Consider the following 15,470-nt stretch of genomic DNA (forward strand, 5'->3'; position numbering starts at 1 on the left):
GTGGTTTGGATACCAATGTGAACAGGATCCCAAATATATTTATCTACTTTCTACTGCACGTAATATTTTTGTTAAAACATAGGTGGTAAGCCCAAATTCATACTGATGAGCAAGAGACACACATACCCTTCTAAATGTATTTAAAACAAAATGAAGAGTCTTGCTCTCTAAGACTGCCTAACACTCTCCTCAGCCACACGTGTGTACTTAAGAGGTGCCGTTTTTTGAACAAAAACCTCATCAAAATAGTAAGGTTCCTCACTACAGATTTAATAACAGCAACACTGGAAATCTTTACACATAAATTCCCCAGTTAGTCATATTCGGCCAAAATAATCTGCAATATACCACAATAGTTAAAAACAAGTAGTTAAGATCTTAAACAGGCCTCAGTTGTGCAAGACCTGTACTTTCTTACTGCTGCATGCTATGGGGTTATAGCTTCCATTTTGTTGTTGTTGTTGAATCTATACACTAGACAAGCCATAATAAAGAAGAAAGCCATGCTTGGAACATTTATTATAAAAGTGTGCTTTATTATAAGGAAAATTTAAATATAACCAACAATACTGAAAATAACAGAGCTGGCATTTATAGCCTTGGTTGGGGTTCTTTACAACAGGCATTCGTTTCCTGTTCCGTCAACGTCAACAATCAGCCTCTGCAAGGCAACAAAAGAGACCTGGGAAACTGAGGAAAGAAGACAAGGGGGAGCCAGGAATCTGAGTGGCTTTTTTTCTTGTTTTTCTGTTTTGGGAATTGTTCCTCCTTTAACCCATAGCTTCTGAACTCGGAAATAGAAAACATGTGACCTTCATGTAGAGAGTGCTCTTTTTCCTACAGAAAGATTTTGCAAAACTATATTTCAAAACACGGCTAAAGGTATAGTTAACAGTATAACATACTTCTTGTTTATACATTATCCATTTAACATTTCAGCCACGTTTTCATGTACAAAGAGGACTATGAACATTCTCTTATAAGATCATGACAGCCATAGATGAATTTAACATACATAGATACCTCTGTTCCTTACAAACATGTTTCCCAAAATGAAATTACCCATTTAAACGAGAATAACTGGTGAGAATTAATGTCTCTAAACATTTGGTCATGGGGCCTGAAAATCGTAAAAGTATATTGCTTTTACAATTGGTTGTATATAACAATTCATCATATTTGCCATAAAAATAAGTATCTGTTGACCAAAGGAAATGTTGTACTTAGTGTACTTTTAACTGTGAGTTTACTTTAAAGCTAGGGATAAGGCCTAATGATATGCAATATAGACAGAAATTACATTAATCACTATATATGGCTTTGCTTATACACAAACCTATTTCCACCACTGTAGTAGAGTTTTTTGAAGTTTGGAAAACAAAACCACACTTGATTGGCTACTGATCTAGCTGGTTGGTGCTCAGGACAAGGAAGAACAGAGGACTGTGGGCACAGACACACGCACAGGGCTGCGGCCCTCGGACCTTACAGAGCAAAGCCATATCTTGTGGGCATGTGGCTAAGAATCCCAAATGCCTTTTGATACTGACAGGAAACATTTCCTTTTTCTAAATATAAGATTCAGGACTTTCAGAGGACAAAAAATGTCAGATTAAGATTAAATTGCCTTGAAAAAATTACAACCTTTGTGACATTAAATGTCAAAATGCATTTTATAAAGAATACAGCAGGTTGCTAAATAAAAAATGGTAAGCAGTGAGAAGATAGAGTTGATAATGAAAGATGCCAGTGATGATCTTTCATCTTAAAAGACTCGTCGCCCAATCACCATAATGACTAACTTACCTGGCCTCCAAAGCCACTCAATTACACAGGCTGCTGACTGACATTGGTCAAAGAAGTTGAAATGTACTTTATTGCAAAAATATAAAAAATTTCAAAATTGCATATGATTTTCACACCATTTTACCAATAGGCCAAGGCTAACACACAACTTATCAAGCCAGAAAAGGTAGAAAATGAAATGATTGACATTTTACCATCTGATGACTTATAAAAAGAATGGAATACCACGTTAGAGCGCACGAGCCACTGCCAGCTTCCCCCCTAAAGGGGCACAGTCACTAATACGATACTTGAATAATCCAAACACACAGATTGGCCTATGAGTACATCTTTTAATTATCTTCTTAAACATGTATGCTTTCAATATATTATAACCATTTGAATAAACCTTCAGTCAGTTTTATGAAATAGAAAGTCATTTTTATGATTATGTTAATTTATGAACTACCCATTAGAAAGTGATGTTAAAGCCTATTGACTATTAAATCACTACTGTTTACTGATATATTGTAAATGGTTTTTTTTTGTTTGTTTGTTTAAAAAAGGAAAAACCTGGAATCACAGAAAATGCTTGGCATCCCCACAAACACATTCTCAGTGGACTAACCACGACTACGGAACTGTCTCACTAATGGTCTTCTTCCCCATACTTTTGCTTCATGCAGTGGGCTCAACAATATCCATGTTTGTTCCAAACAGCGCAACTAATTGTTCTTCATAGGTGGCGATGTTCCTCTTCATAATTTCCATGCAAGGTCCCAAAAGCCTTTCAAATGCTTGCACATCCATGGCTAAGAAAAGAAAAAAATTAAATTAAAAATACCATTCCTTGAAAAACTCAGGAATTGCTTGGGTCACTCTTTTCTACTATGATATTCCATTACGATGTTGTGGTTTTGATATAGTAACAATGCAAGAGATATTATAAAAATATGGGAAAAAAGTTGAAATGTTCTACTTCAAAAAAAAGAAATTGGGCCATCTCTGGCTACAGTCTATCTAAACTACTTTGACAGTGATGCAGCTGATGGCAGGCCCTGGTCCATGATGTGGAAATGAGGGTCTCAATATGGCAAGGTACACTTTGCTGCTTCATCCTAATACTATAAACACCCCAAAGGTGGTACAAGAGTATTTCCTACCCTGCTCTCAGAGTTTACAATGCATCTGCTGTGACGCTTTACACATTTATGCCATTGTTGGTGTGATTCACTGCTTGTCTGCCCCCTGTTTTATTTTGAGTGTTTGGTTTTGAGGTAGTCTGGCTATGTAGTTCACGCTGACCTTGAACAAACTGGGCTTGAATTTATGATTCTCATGTGTCAAGTGTTGGAATTACAGACCTGGCTGTCTCATGCATCTGAAAACTGAGTTTACAATACAGAGCGGTAAACATCACACTGCTCTAACATGTCAAACTCTATCTCTCAAGTTTGCAAAGGTAAAGAGGGAAGGTTTATAGGCTTTATGGGCATTCGCGCATGGTATATCAGGCACATGAGCGAAGATAAACGTGGCCCGCCCACATGTACTGAGTCATTAAATAGACACATGAACTACTTCTCTAAACAAGTAGCCAATAGATTAAAAAAAATTAGCCATCTGAGAAATCAGACCAGCACAGGCTGAGATGTCCATCTACCTCAGTCAAAGTAGCCTGTCATCAACAAACAGTAAAAGCTGGCGAGGACTCCTGAACAGACACTATTGTAGCTACTAGGAAATTGGTTTAGAAGTTCCTCATTAAACTAAAACCAGACCTACAATTTTATCCAGGCTCAACCAATCCTAGGCACATGTCTAAAGAAGTCAAAATCAACATACAATAGAGCTATTCAGCTGCCTGTGTAAACACGATAGCCAAGTTATAGAATCAGCCTAAGTACCCATCAAAAATGGAAAAAAGAAAATGTAATATACACAATGGAGTGTTACTCAGCTATAAAGAAAAATAAATTTCATCATTTGCAGAAAAAAGAACAAAGCTCGGATCCCTCACATTAAGTGAACTGTAGGTTTTCCTTCAGATTTAGAATCTAGTTTTAAAAAACCTTCCCCTGAAAGATGAGGGGGCCCTACCTGAAGAGCAGAACAGGACCAACAGAAAGAAGGAGAGGGCAATGATGGTGAATATGCAACACTCATGCTGTTCATGAAAGTGCTACTTCTAGATGTAATATATACTAATTAAAGAGAACCATTTCAGAAGACCTGGCCAGAAAACCACTTCTAAGAAAAACTAAAAGCCATCGATGCATTTATATACACACACGCAAATTGGACCCAGCGACATTTAACCAGTGAGTGATTACACAATTTATTGTGTGTGTATTTACCTAATAGAATGCAAAAATTTGATGTATTAATAAAATTCCTATAGTGGAAACATGTTTAAAAACAGAAAATGCACGCAGATCGAACAGGAATTACAGTAGCGGAAAGCACAGGCAGACGGTGCGACACGGGTGTCTTAGCTTTTCCTGTATTTTTCTAACTTCCTGTATTTCTCCCACACCCTTTAATACAGCTATTACAGGATAAAGTAAGAAACCTCTCTCACACCATCCTCACTCGACAGCCAAGAGCACTGAGAATTTCTGTCAGTTTTTCTCTTCTTTTACCAAAGTATCATTTGACTAATATTGCATCTATTGAAAAATCTTTTACAAAGTGACTCTGTAAGGAATTAATTCTGAGGATCCTTGGGGATCTTAAAAGCACAGAAACTAACTTTTATCTTTCTGAACTGTGAGGAACGTGGAGAGGATAATTATTGCCAAACCTATTTTTTTAAAAGTGTCATTTATGTTCCTATTTCCTGAACCGTATTTTTCATTTCCAAAGTGAGTGATTTCTCAGACGCAAAATCCCTACGGATACCAACTGAAAGCAGCAGTTCTGCCAAGCTCCCCAGGTAGAAGACAGCAAGAAAAAGCTGAAGAAGAGCAGACCTAAAGCCAGTCCTGGGCAAGGGTGCGTGCGCCCCACACTGGCATTGCAACTTCATAACGGACTGCACAGAATGTGCCGTTTTAGCCTTCTCTTTTGAGGAACACAACACGTGGCATTTTCTCTACTACACAGATATAAAACTTGCTAGCCAGGAGTCCTTATGTCAATAGTTAAAGTAAGTCCGAACCCAGGTCATACTTTGTGAGGCTCGCAGCACCTGTATGGTCGGAAGGCCTGGAATACAGGCATAACCAACCACCCTGACTCCTACCTAAGCATTTGACAGTCCCGATGGCGTGTGCAGACGCTGCTCTTGGTTTGTTAGTGACCAGGGCAAGCTCTCCAAAGTACTGTCCCCGAAAGCACCGAGCGATTTCCACAGCTCCATTCTCTTCAACTTCTGATTTACCCTAAGGAGCCAACAAGTCAGTTACATTGAAGTCTGAGATCGTTCTTTAAAAAAAAAAAATCCATATTTTCCTTGCAGATATGAGAAATTTGGGGGCTGTTTACCTTTCTTTTCATAGTAATTTTCACTTCTCCAGATTCTACAATGAAGAAAGAATCTGCCAAATCTCCCTATTAAAACAAAAATGCAGGGTGAACATTCAAATTCCACAGCAACTCTGAAATCGTGCCTTTGAAGCCAGCCTACAGGTTCCAGTCCGTAAAGTGAAGTCATAGACCAGACTACATCCTGAGGTTACGATAATTCTACAGTAACATCTTAGGCATTCGAAATAATACATTCTCTACCAGAAAATATGGCAAGTCAACTCAAAATTTTGTGCTGAGCAGTATACAAGAAAGGACAGCGCTGCTGTGTGTCCCAGGAGCCCCTCCCACCAGCAGGCTAAGTCAGTAAGTTCTGTGCTCCCTGCTGTGTGTCCCAGCGGCCCCTCCCACCAGCAGGCTATGTCCTTGTGTAAGTTCTGTGCTCCTAGGGAAGTAGCACTGTGCCCACCCAAAGCAACTAGCATTAGCATAGAGACTTGCCAGGAGCAAAAGCAACTGGGAGCTTTCGGAAGCAATAGATGAGCTTTTATGACCTTCAGGCACCAAGCTGACATGTCAGTCTATGACAGTGTACTTCCCGCTCTGAAAAGACTGAACAAAAGGTGCCTTCTCTATGTACACCCCCAGTATTCCTGGTTTTTGCATGAACTCTCGTTAGAAATCCACTCAAATCATGCGCACCTTTCAACTGTGTACACAGCCTACTTTCTACGAGCTCTCTGGCTAGCAGGTACTGTAAAACAACTGGGCCCACTGGGAGTTCAGAAAAACATGAGGGTCAGAGGGATTCTTATTAATGCATTCAATGCTTGCACATGGCACAATGTGAACTCCTTCTGGTGAGTGTTATCTGGAAGCAGATCTCAAGAACCAATCATGTAAAACTCATCTGCCTGTGGACCTGGGTTCTTGGTAATTTCATGGAATAGCCCCCACTTTTCCCCCTTACACAAGACATCTTACTCCCACTATACATGTGGATTTCATGTTACAAACTGCAAACTACTCAGCTAGGTAATGGTTTAATGCACAGTCATTAGAAATACATTATATAAACAAAAACATCCAGATTACTCACCAGCTGCAAAAGCATTTTTAATAAGTTGTTTGGTGGAAGAAATATTCATTTAATTCAACACTGTGTACCAATTATGAAAACAAAGTTGAACCTTCTGGAATGTAAGCCTAAACTGAATGGCAGCTCAGTGCCGTACCTGAGCAATGATCTGTTCTCCATCATTGTAAACTTTGGTGCCAATCACATCCACCACCTTCAGGCGTTCAGAAACCTACAAAGAGTACCGTGTTAGAGACAGTGGTGTCTATTTCTGGTTATAGCTTAACTACATCTGGAATTAACTAAAACCCAAGAGGCTGGAAACACCTGGGAGGGATTCTTTTCCCTTATGTCACTTGAAGTGGGAAAACCCGTTTTTAATCCTGATTTTTTAGGTGGAAGGATACATTTTTAATCCAGTTTTTGAGCTGGGAAGATCCACCTTTCACCTGGGCCACAGCTTCTGCTGCAGCCTAAATAAAGGACGTGCAAGAAGGAAGCTCTTGCTCCCTCTGCCTGCTTGTCTTCCCTCGCTCGCACTAGCAAGTCCATTCCCAGTCTGGCATTAGAGCCTACTTCCTCGGGATTCTAGAATATATTCAAGACCCGCTGAGATACCCATCCTAGTGGACTATTGGATTCCTGCACTTTTCATTAGGAGACAGCCTTTGTTGGACTTGTGGGAGCACAGCCCATAAGCCACTCTAATAAGTGGCAGGCATGCATGCATGTATGCATGTATGATATACACTCTGTTCCTTTAGGGAACCCTGATCATACACCGACCAATCACGTAGCCTTACCTGGTTTACATGTTTACAAGGGATGGCCTACATAGCTAAATAAACCCAACTGTTTTCCCTTGTGTAGTTGCTACATTAACTGCTAGAATCCTGAAGTAGACAAAATCGTATTTCTAGTTTCCTGTAAAATACCAGAAGACTCAGCCAACCCCCAGCCCAAATTTCCATATGGCAGCAGTAAAGCTATGGTAGAATGGCAGCTGTTCCCTTAGAGGGAGCACATGTTCTCCGATTTGCCAAAGTCCCTTTCTGGGTTGCTTTCTGTCACGTCACACGGCTCCATCTGACTGGATTACCCCCCCAATACATTCTATTTGAGGACAGGAGTTTCTAAAGAAGATCAGCTGTCTGCGCATTCCACAACATGGCCAAGACTCTCCCAGGCATAACCCAGCGACTCAAAGAGACACTACCACGCCAACATTTGCTATTTTACGACACCATGGGAACATGTATCTAGTTCTCTATAATCACTTTCAAGAGAGCTCAAATATGAGGCTTTATCTATTATAAAATGTCTAGAAAAGCACTTTCACAATGAATTTTGGCGAAGCCGACTTTGTAAGGTAACGGTTCTTTCATGAGTGTCTTCTTTCAAAGATAAGAAACAGGTGGTCTCACTGAGGAGACATTTGAGCTAAGAAATGAAGGAGATTCATGGAGAAGCCATGGAGTTGTGGGGGAGGCTGTCCTAGGCAGACAGCACATGCACTGATCTGAAGTGAGGGCTGGCATGCGTATGCAACAGCAGGAAGCTAATAATGTCTATGGCAGGGTGGAAGTGCAGCAGTTAGCAAAGTTGTCTGAGAGGTACAGACACAGGACCTCGGTGGCCTTCTTCAAAGTTATCCTGTCCTGGGAAGGTTGTTAACAAGACTGCACTGATCTGGGACTTAAAAGGATTCTTCTGTAGGTGGCTGATAAAAGTCATACAGGAGGCAATGAAGATACAGACAGAAGGTGGGACTGGTGAAGTTAACAAAATGTTTGGATGCTGAAGATATTCTGAAGACAAGGTAGAGATGATTTTCGACACATGAATGCTAGTGGGGAGAACACCAAGTGGGTGCTGACCTTCTTACACTTGTTATCTGATAAACAGCACCTTAGCCTTGCTATCAAGTCTAAATAAGAGCCTTATTTCCAAAAAGCAGGATAAAATGTTGTTACAGGTAGTAAAAAGAAATAGCAGTAAAAATCTTATATCACCATCTGTTCCTTTCATAGTAAAATATAATATACGTTAAAGCTGTTATTATCGTTATTACCGCCCTCATTATCGTTATTTCTTAGGGTACTATAACACATACTCTGTGTGGAGATCAGGAGACATTTTTCACCTTCATATGGGGATTAAACTCAGGTTCCCAGCATGGTTAGCCTCACAAGACGGTCACAAGAACTTTTCAGGAAACGAATGCTTCCTAACAAAGCAGCCACCACAGCAGAATAAAAGCACAGCTCACCTCCAGAGACTTGAGGAATGGCAGTGACTCGATAAAGCTCTCGTACATCTTCCTCTTTTTGGCATTGTTTTTTACAATTATTCTCCTGAAGGTCACCCTGTCCTAAAGAGAGCACAGCAAATACAAACGTAGTTACGGTTGGAACAAGGAATCCCTACAAGGCATACACAGTAACTGAACACTTCAGAAGTAAAAGATTATAGCATAATTATAATCTACTAATAAAAAATTACATATTTTTATTTCTTTAGGTACAAAATTTGCTATAAAACCATATAAAATTTTCTTTCTTTTTTCTTAGAAAAAGCAGCATTTAGACCAGTGATTCTCAACCTGTGGGCCACAACCCCTTTGGGTGTTTGAACAACCCTTTCACAGGGGATGCATATAAGATATTTACATTATGATTCATAACAGTAGCAAATTATAGTTATGAAGTAGCAACAAAATCATGTTAGGATTAGGGGTATCAACCTAAGGCATGATATTAAAGGGTGAAACCACTGATTGAGACAGAGTCCACAAGGAGGCACTGTCACCCTATAAAAAAATCCCAGTACCGTTGCCTTCCTGTAGATGGCAGGGTAACAAATTCAATTAAGTAGACAGGACCAGACCTGAATTTTTATATAAAAACGAAGTAGGACAGACTCAGTCTGGGAGTGTATTCTTTGTAGTATTATTTTCTTAAATATCTACTTCAGTAAGACACAAAGACACAGAAATAAAGGTACTGGTTTCAATGTTTTTGAAGTATACATGCATGGAAATGGAATCTACAAGAAACACTACTGTGAAAAGAATTAATCCAGAAAGAATTCATTCTTTATTAGGCTCTTTTTCATACCCATATAATATCATAATTTTCCTTTTGAAAATGTGAAAGTACAAACAAACCGCATTCTTGACTGAGGTCTTTTCCCAGAATTTACCACGTTTACAGTCTCTAATTGTTTCATATTTTTATGATCTCAGAAAATGCAGAACTTAATTTAGGAATGACAAAAATGTTTACACAAAGCAGCTCATAAAGCTATGTCCCAGAAATTCTCATGAGATGTTCTCATTCTTATGTAAATATCCCATAATCACATAGTTGGGCATACACCAATGGATAATGATATCACTTTAGTAAAATTAAAACTGGATAATTACTTAATCAATACTTTGTTATGCCAATATATGACAGATATAACTCTAGCCATGGTGAACTGAATGTGTCCATCCGCAAATCCATGTGTTGCATCCTAACCCTCAGCATGGCCCTTGGAGTAGGCCTTCATAGGTGATTAGGCCATGAGTGTGGAGTTGTCATAGAATTAGATAATTCTCATAAAAGACCCTTGAGAACTGCCTCGCCCCTTCCACTAATGAGGACATCTAAGAGCTGGCCCTCTTCCAGACACCAAAGTTCTTGTGCCTGAATCTTAAGCGTTCTCAACCTCCAGATCAGTGAGATGTCAATGCATGCACCATCTTTGGTGGCTTGTGCTAACAGCCAGGCAGAATGAGACACTAGGAAATTAAACATCTCGTTTCCAGAGTCGGTTTATTACCATTTAGATGCCAGCTGTGCTTTGGCACCAGCTGTCAAGCCTAATGGCCTGCCTTCAGTCAGCAGGGCACAAGTGACCTCTACATCTGGGTCCCCCAGTACACAAAATAAAAAGTAAATAGAATAAAGCATATTTTTAAATTTTATTTAAATTTTTTTGAGTTAATTCACAAGAATATTGAGGTCTTTTGAAGCCTGGCTCAGAATTTGCTGAGGTAATTTTTAAAACTAAAGACTTTAGTTAATCAAAATCTCTACATGTCTGGTGAAATAATTTACATCTATAAAAGTGTCCCATGTGATTGTCATATACAGTCAGATTTGGGAAGCAGGTACATTTTAAAGACAGACCTTTGTTGTTGTTAAAACAGAGAAGGCCTGAAATAGTTTAGCCATTTAGAAATAAATCATGAATTGTGTATCTCAGGAAGAATTGTCTACTAACTGCCTGCCATTTCACAAACCACTGTGACTGAACAAATCCAGGAAGCCCAATTTCAAAAGCTTTATTCCCAGTCACCTCCACAATGGCCTTTCTGAGTCACTGGTGTGGCCACGGCTTCAGCTAATCTCTCAGGGCTAAGAGCTGCAGGGTGCTATTTCCAGAGTGAGGCTCTAAGATGAAGACTCCGCTCTGCCAACTGCTTCTCTTTACACCAGCACTTACAACCACTGGGCAGGCTGCAGGCTGTGGGATTCTAACATTTCCACTCTGCCTCAACTTCCCCTAGAAGTGACTGGGTATACAAATTATTCTTAAAAAGCAAGTTTCAAATATGATGAAAATATGCTTATTATAATTTTCAAGATATTGCACTTATGCATGCCTCAGAAACTATCACTGTTTATAAATGTCATTAACATGGATAAAGCACCAAAAGAAATCTCTGAAATTTTTCTTAGAAGTTTAAGAACTGTGCACACAAAAATTCCGAGCCCTTGTACCTTGGTTACCATTAGCATCAGGGCTGAAACCATCCAGGCTTGGGGGGCAATCTGAAAATATGTGATCTTGAACCAAGGATGTGCGAAGACGCCTAATTATTCTTTGACACCCTGACTGGCAACTCCAATGGGACTGCTACATTTTAGGGTACCCCTTCTGTAACAAGCAAGTCGTGATGGAAACAAGATTGCCCCCCACACCCCTACTGAGTCCTTCCTGCATATAGATGTCTGCTCCGATGCAGCTTCTCTGTCAGTTTTAAGGCATCCTTAACATACTCGGGGATGTGGTTCTTTCTACGTGAAAGAATCTCCATTTTTTTTTTATCCCATAACTTATAAAAATGACTCATTTAATAGGCATACAACGACTACTTGGCTCCAATAAAAAGAAGCTTTAAGTGTCTTGTTTTTTTCTTCCGAGGGAGATGTTTGATGAGTCAAAGGCTGAGATGAATGGTACACTCTGTAACTCAGTGACCCTCTGGAACCGGACAGTTACAACCTCTTCTACAAAGAGCTGAGGGGGAAGCCTAACACCTGCGTTTCATGAACACGGGATGTACTGTTTGGTGTCCCAAACAATCGTCCGGGTGGCCTGAGGTGACGTGTGACGCCAGGCAGTGTGGACACCTCCTGGGAGCTGACTCCAGCAAGTCCAGGCTCACCTGAGGTCCCACATGTGCAATCTGCAGGGTTTAGGTAAGTGGGTTCCCAGGGGAGTCTGCAAGCTTACCAAAGACTGAGAACCCCACATTAAAGCCAGGGTGAGCTGTTAGTCCTTCAGCTCTGCATTCTGCTACCTGGTGAAAGAGCCCACACAGCTCCTCTAGCGCCTCAGCCAAATATGTCTGTGAACCAACACTTAACAGAATTTCTACCACTCCGACTTTATATAAAGATACAGCCTGAGAATCTCCTGTCTGAAATACCTGAGACCACTCCCCACCCACCCACCGCCTACTCTCCCCCCTCCTCCCCACTCCCAACTGCCCAGATCCTGAGAAATCCTAACGAAGAAGCTTGGGAGCATGTGTCAGGTCTAAACATGAACTTCATAGTTCATATATCTCTCATATACATGGTCTAGAGGTAAAGTATAAGAAGTGTAATATGCCTTGCATTTTGACTGACCTGTAATATTAGGTGAGGTATAGAATTTTATAGTTGTGGAATCATGTTGAACTGGGGGCATTTCAAGCTTTGAGTTTCTGGATTAGGAATGCTCAGTCCATCCTAGCATCCATGTCCCACCCAAAGAGAATGGTTAGATTTGTGTACAATCGAGGCAAGACTTTTTTTTTTCCAGTATCGGAAATGAAAAGAACAGGTATTTTACTCTACAATGCCAATCAGTGAATACCACCACCAAGAGAACCGGTTTATTTGTTTGTTTGTTTGTTTGTATGTTGTTTGTTGTTGTTGTTTGTTTGCTTGCTTTGCTCATTTCCCATGCTTTTTCAAAGTGCAGCACACATCAGAACCACATGGAAGGCTTCTGCCAGTATAGGCTTGCTGTGCCCTTTCCAGAGTTCTTGGTGCAGGAGTTCTTGGGATGCCTGGGATGTTTCTAAGAAGTTCCCAGTTGAGACTTTCAGTTGGTCACTCTGAAAATCACTGGTTTACAAACTACACTACTTACTTCAGAGATCTAGTTGAGAAAAAGGCTGTGGATGTGTGTGTGTGGTACAGTATTCATACTTGTTAGTTGAGGGTATGTGCATACGTGTGATCGGACGCTTTTGCACAATGCACATGTACATATAGAGGCCAGAGATTGATGTCAGATGTCTTTCCTGGGTTGCTCTCCATCTCGGAAACAAGGTCTCTCACTGAATCTCAAGCTCACTGATTGGCCAGACCGGCTAGCCCATGAGCTTTGGGGATCTGTGTGTCTCCACGCCTGCTTCCCCGACGTTGGAGTTACAGGCACAAGCCACTCTGCTCAACTTTTTACATTGGTTCTGGGGATCCAAACACAGAGCCTCATTCTCGTCCAGCAGGCACCTTACTGAGTCAGCGCTCCAGCTATTGTAGCTTGTGGTTTTTAAGCATGGATAAGAAAGGAACACTGTGGATCTGATGTCATTCCCAAGCGCCAGTGTGTTCAGGCTCCTGACTTGGGGAGAGACAGGACATAAATCTTTGGTTCAGCACAGACTTTGTGCCCAACAGTGTAGCATCTAGCAAATGCTTAACGAATGCCAATGACTTGTGATCCCAAATAAAACCACCAATCAAAATTAAAATACAGACTGGGGATATCTGCCTATCTACTGCCATGATAATTTTCAAAAACAACAACATTTAGGTCAGGCAAATATTTTACTCACCAAACCCCACAGAGCACCAGGAGAGGTAGCAGTGATTGTAGCTGCTCTGGGTGTATTGTACATTAAGGCCAGTTCTCCAAAACTCCCACGGTTGTCATAGTTACCGACGCATCTTCCAACGCCATCACATTTTACATAAATATCAAATGTTCCCCTGTTGGACATAAATTCATACGGAAGTCAGAGACAGTGTGACTCAGGTGACATTAGTTACAGTGCAGCGGAGCTTCAGAGAAGAGCCCTGTGCAATGCAATCTTGGTGCTGCCTGCCTATCCCTGATGATAACAGTGTGTGCTCATCTGTTCCAGACCTATGGAAACAGCCATCAACTACACCAGGACAGGGACAACCCACAGGGAAAAGGGAACTAAACAAAGTTAGAATCAGGGATAGAGTGTGCGCAGAAAGTCATCTATGGAACATACACCAAACACTAGCTGTACTTGTCTCAGACAGTAAGAACTGTGAAGTATTCCAGGTCATTGACTGTGTACTTAATACACAGGTATTAAGTATATGGCTTCTGAGACCAAGAGAAAATGGCTATTTTTTTTTTTAAAGGAATACAGTTCTAACAATCTGCTGATGAGTCCTTTATAAACTATGGCAGGAGCTGGCCCCCAGGCCAGCTGCCAATAAAGTCTTATTAGAACACAAATGTTGTCTTTATTTATTATACATAGCTGGTTTGTGTTACAAGCAGAATTGAATTTTTAGGCCATATTGGCCCATGAAGCCTTAACACTCCTTCCTTGACCCCTCACTTTAGGTTAGCTCCAAGCTGAAACTAGAAAGTGCTAGGAGATCAGACCAAGCTTCCGGCCTTGGTCTTTCTGTAGATGTTTCCGTGTTGGTTTTCCCTTGAGGGGCTTTTTGCAGGCACACAGACTCCATTTACACGTCCCTGTGCTCAGGTCACCAGGCCCTACACTCATATAAGCTATTTTTCTGCACAGGGCCGTCTTCCCACATTCTGTACTCAGTAGTCATGGTTTCAAGGTTGGCTGGGGTACCTGGGAGGGAGACGAGAGAGGTTCTTCGTAAGCTTTATTCTGGTGGTAAAATCCTGGACAAAGATGTGGTAGTGCAAAAGCGGACAGTTTTTTGTTTGGTTGGTTTGGTTTGGTTTTGGTCTTGGTTTTGATGATAGCGTTTCTCTATATAACCTTGGCTGCCCTGGAACTCACTCTGTAGACCAGCCTGGCCTTAAACTCACAGAGATCTGCCTGACTCTGCCTCCCAAGTGCTGGGGTTAAAGGCATGCACCACCACCTGGCAGGGACAGCTTTTAAGGATTAGGAAAAGGCTGTGACTAGTAAAGAAATCTACAGGAACAGAAACAAAAGACCTTACCTACTACGGGAGAAAATGGTTGCCCTTTAATTTGTGGATAGAATGGTGCTTCTGAGGACACACCCTAGAATTTGTTCCATGGATAATTACTTTTAAACCAGCATTTAAAACCCTGCCATTTATACTGTTTATTTTGTCACTGACATTGTTTTCTAGATTTCCCATTCTGAACAAAAAAAGGAAAAAGAAAAGAAAAAAATATAAAACCAAAAGTGCCCTGGTGAGGGTGAAAGCAGCCCAGCGGAGGGCCTCGGTGGGAAGTCTGTAAACAGGTGGCAGCTGCTCTTCATACTGACGTTATGAGGCCTCAGGCAGTGCATGACAGAGCAATGAGCCTGAACAGAAGCTGGTGACAGGAGATCTGGCTGTGGGCCAGACGCACTGACTATGTGGGTGACCTCAATCAGCAGCTCTGCTCCTGTGAGCTGGAGTGGTTCCTATGCCAATGGGAGGTTAGGCTCTGACTGGAGAGCACGTTGTAAAACACGCCCACTGGCCCACTGCAAGGACTGGACTGCACCCGGGGCTCTCACCTATCACTCAATTAAAAAAAAAAAAAAAAAAGAGTGGATTTCTAAGCGGTTTTGTTAGTGAAGGCTGTGACATCAAAACTATGACATAAAGGGATATGTCAGGGTTAGGCTCTATCCCTAACCCTGGCTAGCGCTGTGGTGGAAGGGCAC

At 41.1% G+C, this 15,470-nt stretch overlaps 1 protein-coding gene across 2 annotated transcripts in view; it reads right to left on the reverse strand.

Moving 5' to 3' along the window:
• Nucleotides 1-314: 314 nt before the first annotated feature.
• Nucleotides 315-15,470, reverse strand: part of Prkar2b (protein kinase cAMP-dependent type II regulatory subunit beta) — a 95,813-nt gene continuing 80,657 nt past the window's right edge. For both annotated transcript variants that reach the window (XM_021178929.3, XM_085830288.1), the window contains exons 6-11: nt 13,434-13,587; nt 8,601-8,702; nt 6,489-6,563; nt 5,272-5,337; nt 5,030-5,168; nt 315-2,597 (exon numbers count right to left, since the gene is read on the reverse strand). In XM_021178929.3, the coding sequence (XP_021034588.1) occupies nt 2,464-2,597; nt 5,030-5,168; nt 5,272-5,337; nt 6,489-6,563; nt 8,601-8,702; nt 13,434-13,587 (670 nt within the window). In that variant the 3' untranslated portion in view covers nt 315-2,463. The remainder of the gene's footprint in view (nt 2,598-5,029; nt 5,169-5,271; nt 5,338-6,488; nt 6,564-8,600; nt 8,703-13,433; nt 13,588-15,470) is intronic.

The sequence above is a fragment of the Mus caroli genome, unplaced genomic scaffold (assembly GCF_978045245.1).
Source record: "Mus caroli unplaced genomic scaffold, Mus_caroli_1 scaffold_14, whole genome shotgun sequence".
NCBI classification, from domain to species: domain Eukaryota; kingdom Metazoa; phylum Chordata; class Mammalia; order Rodentia; family Muridae; genus Mus; species Mus caroli.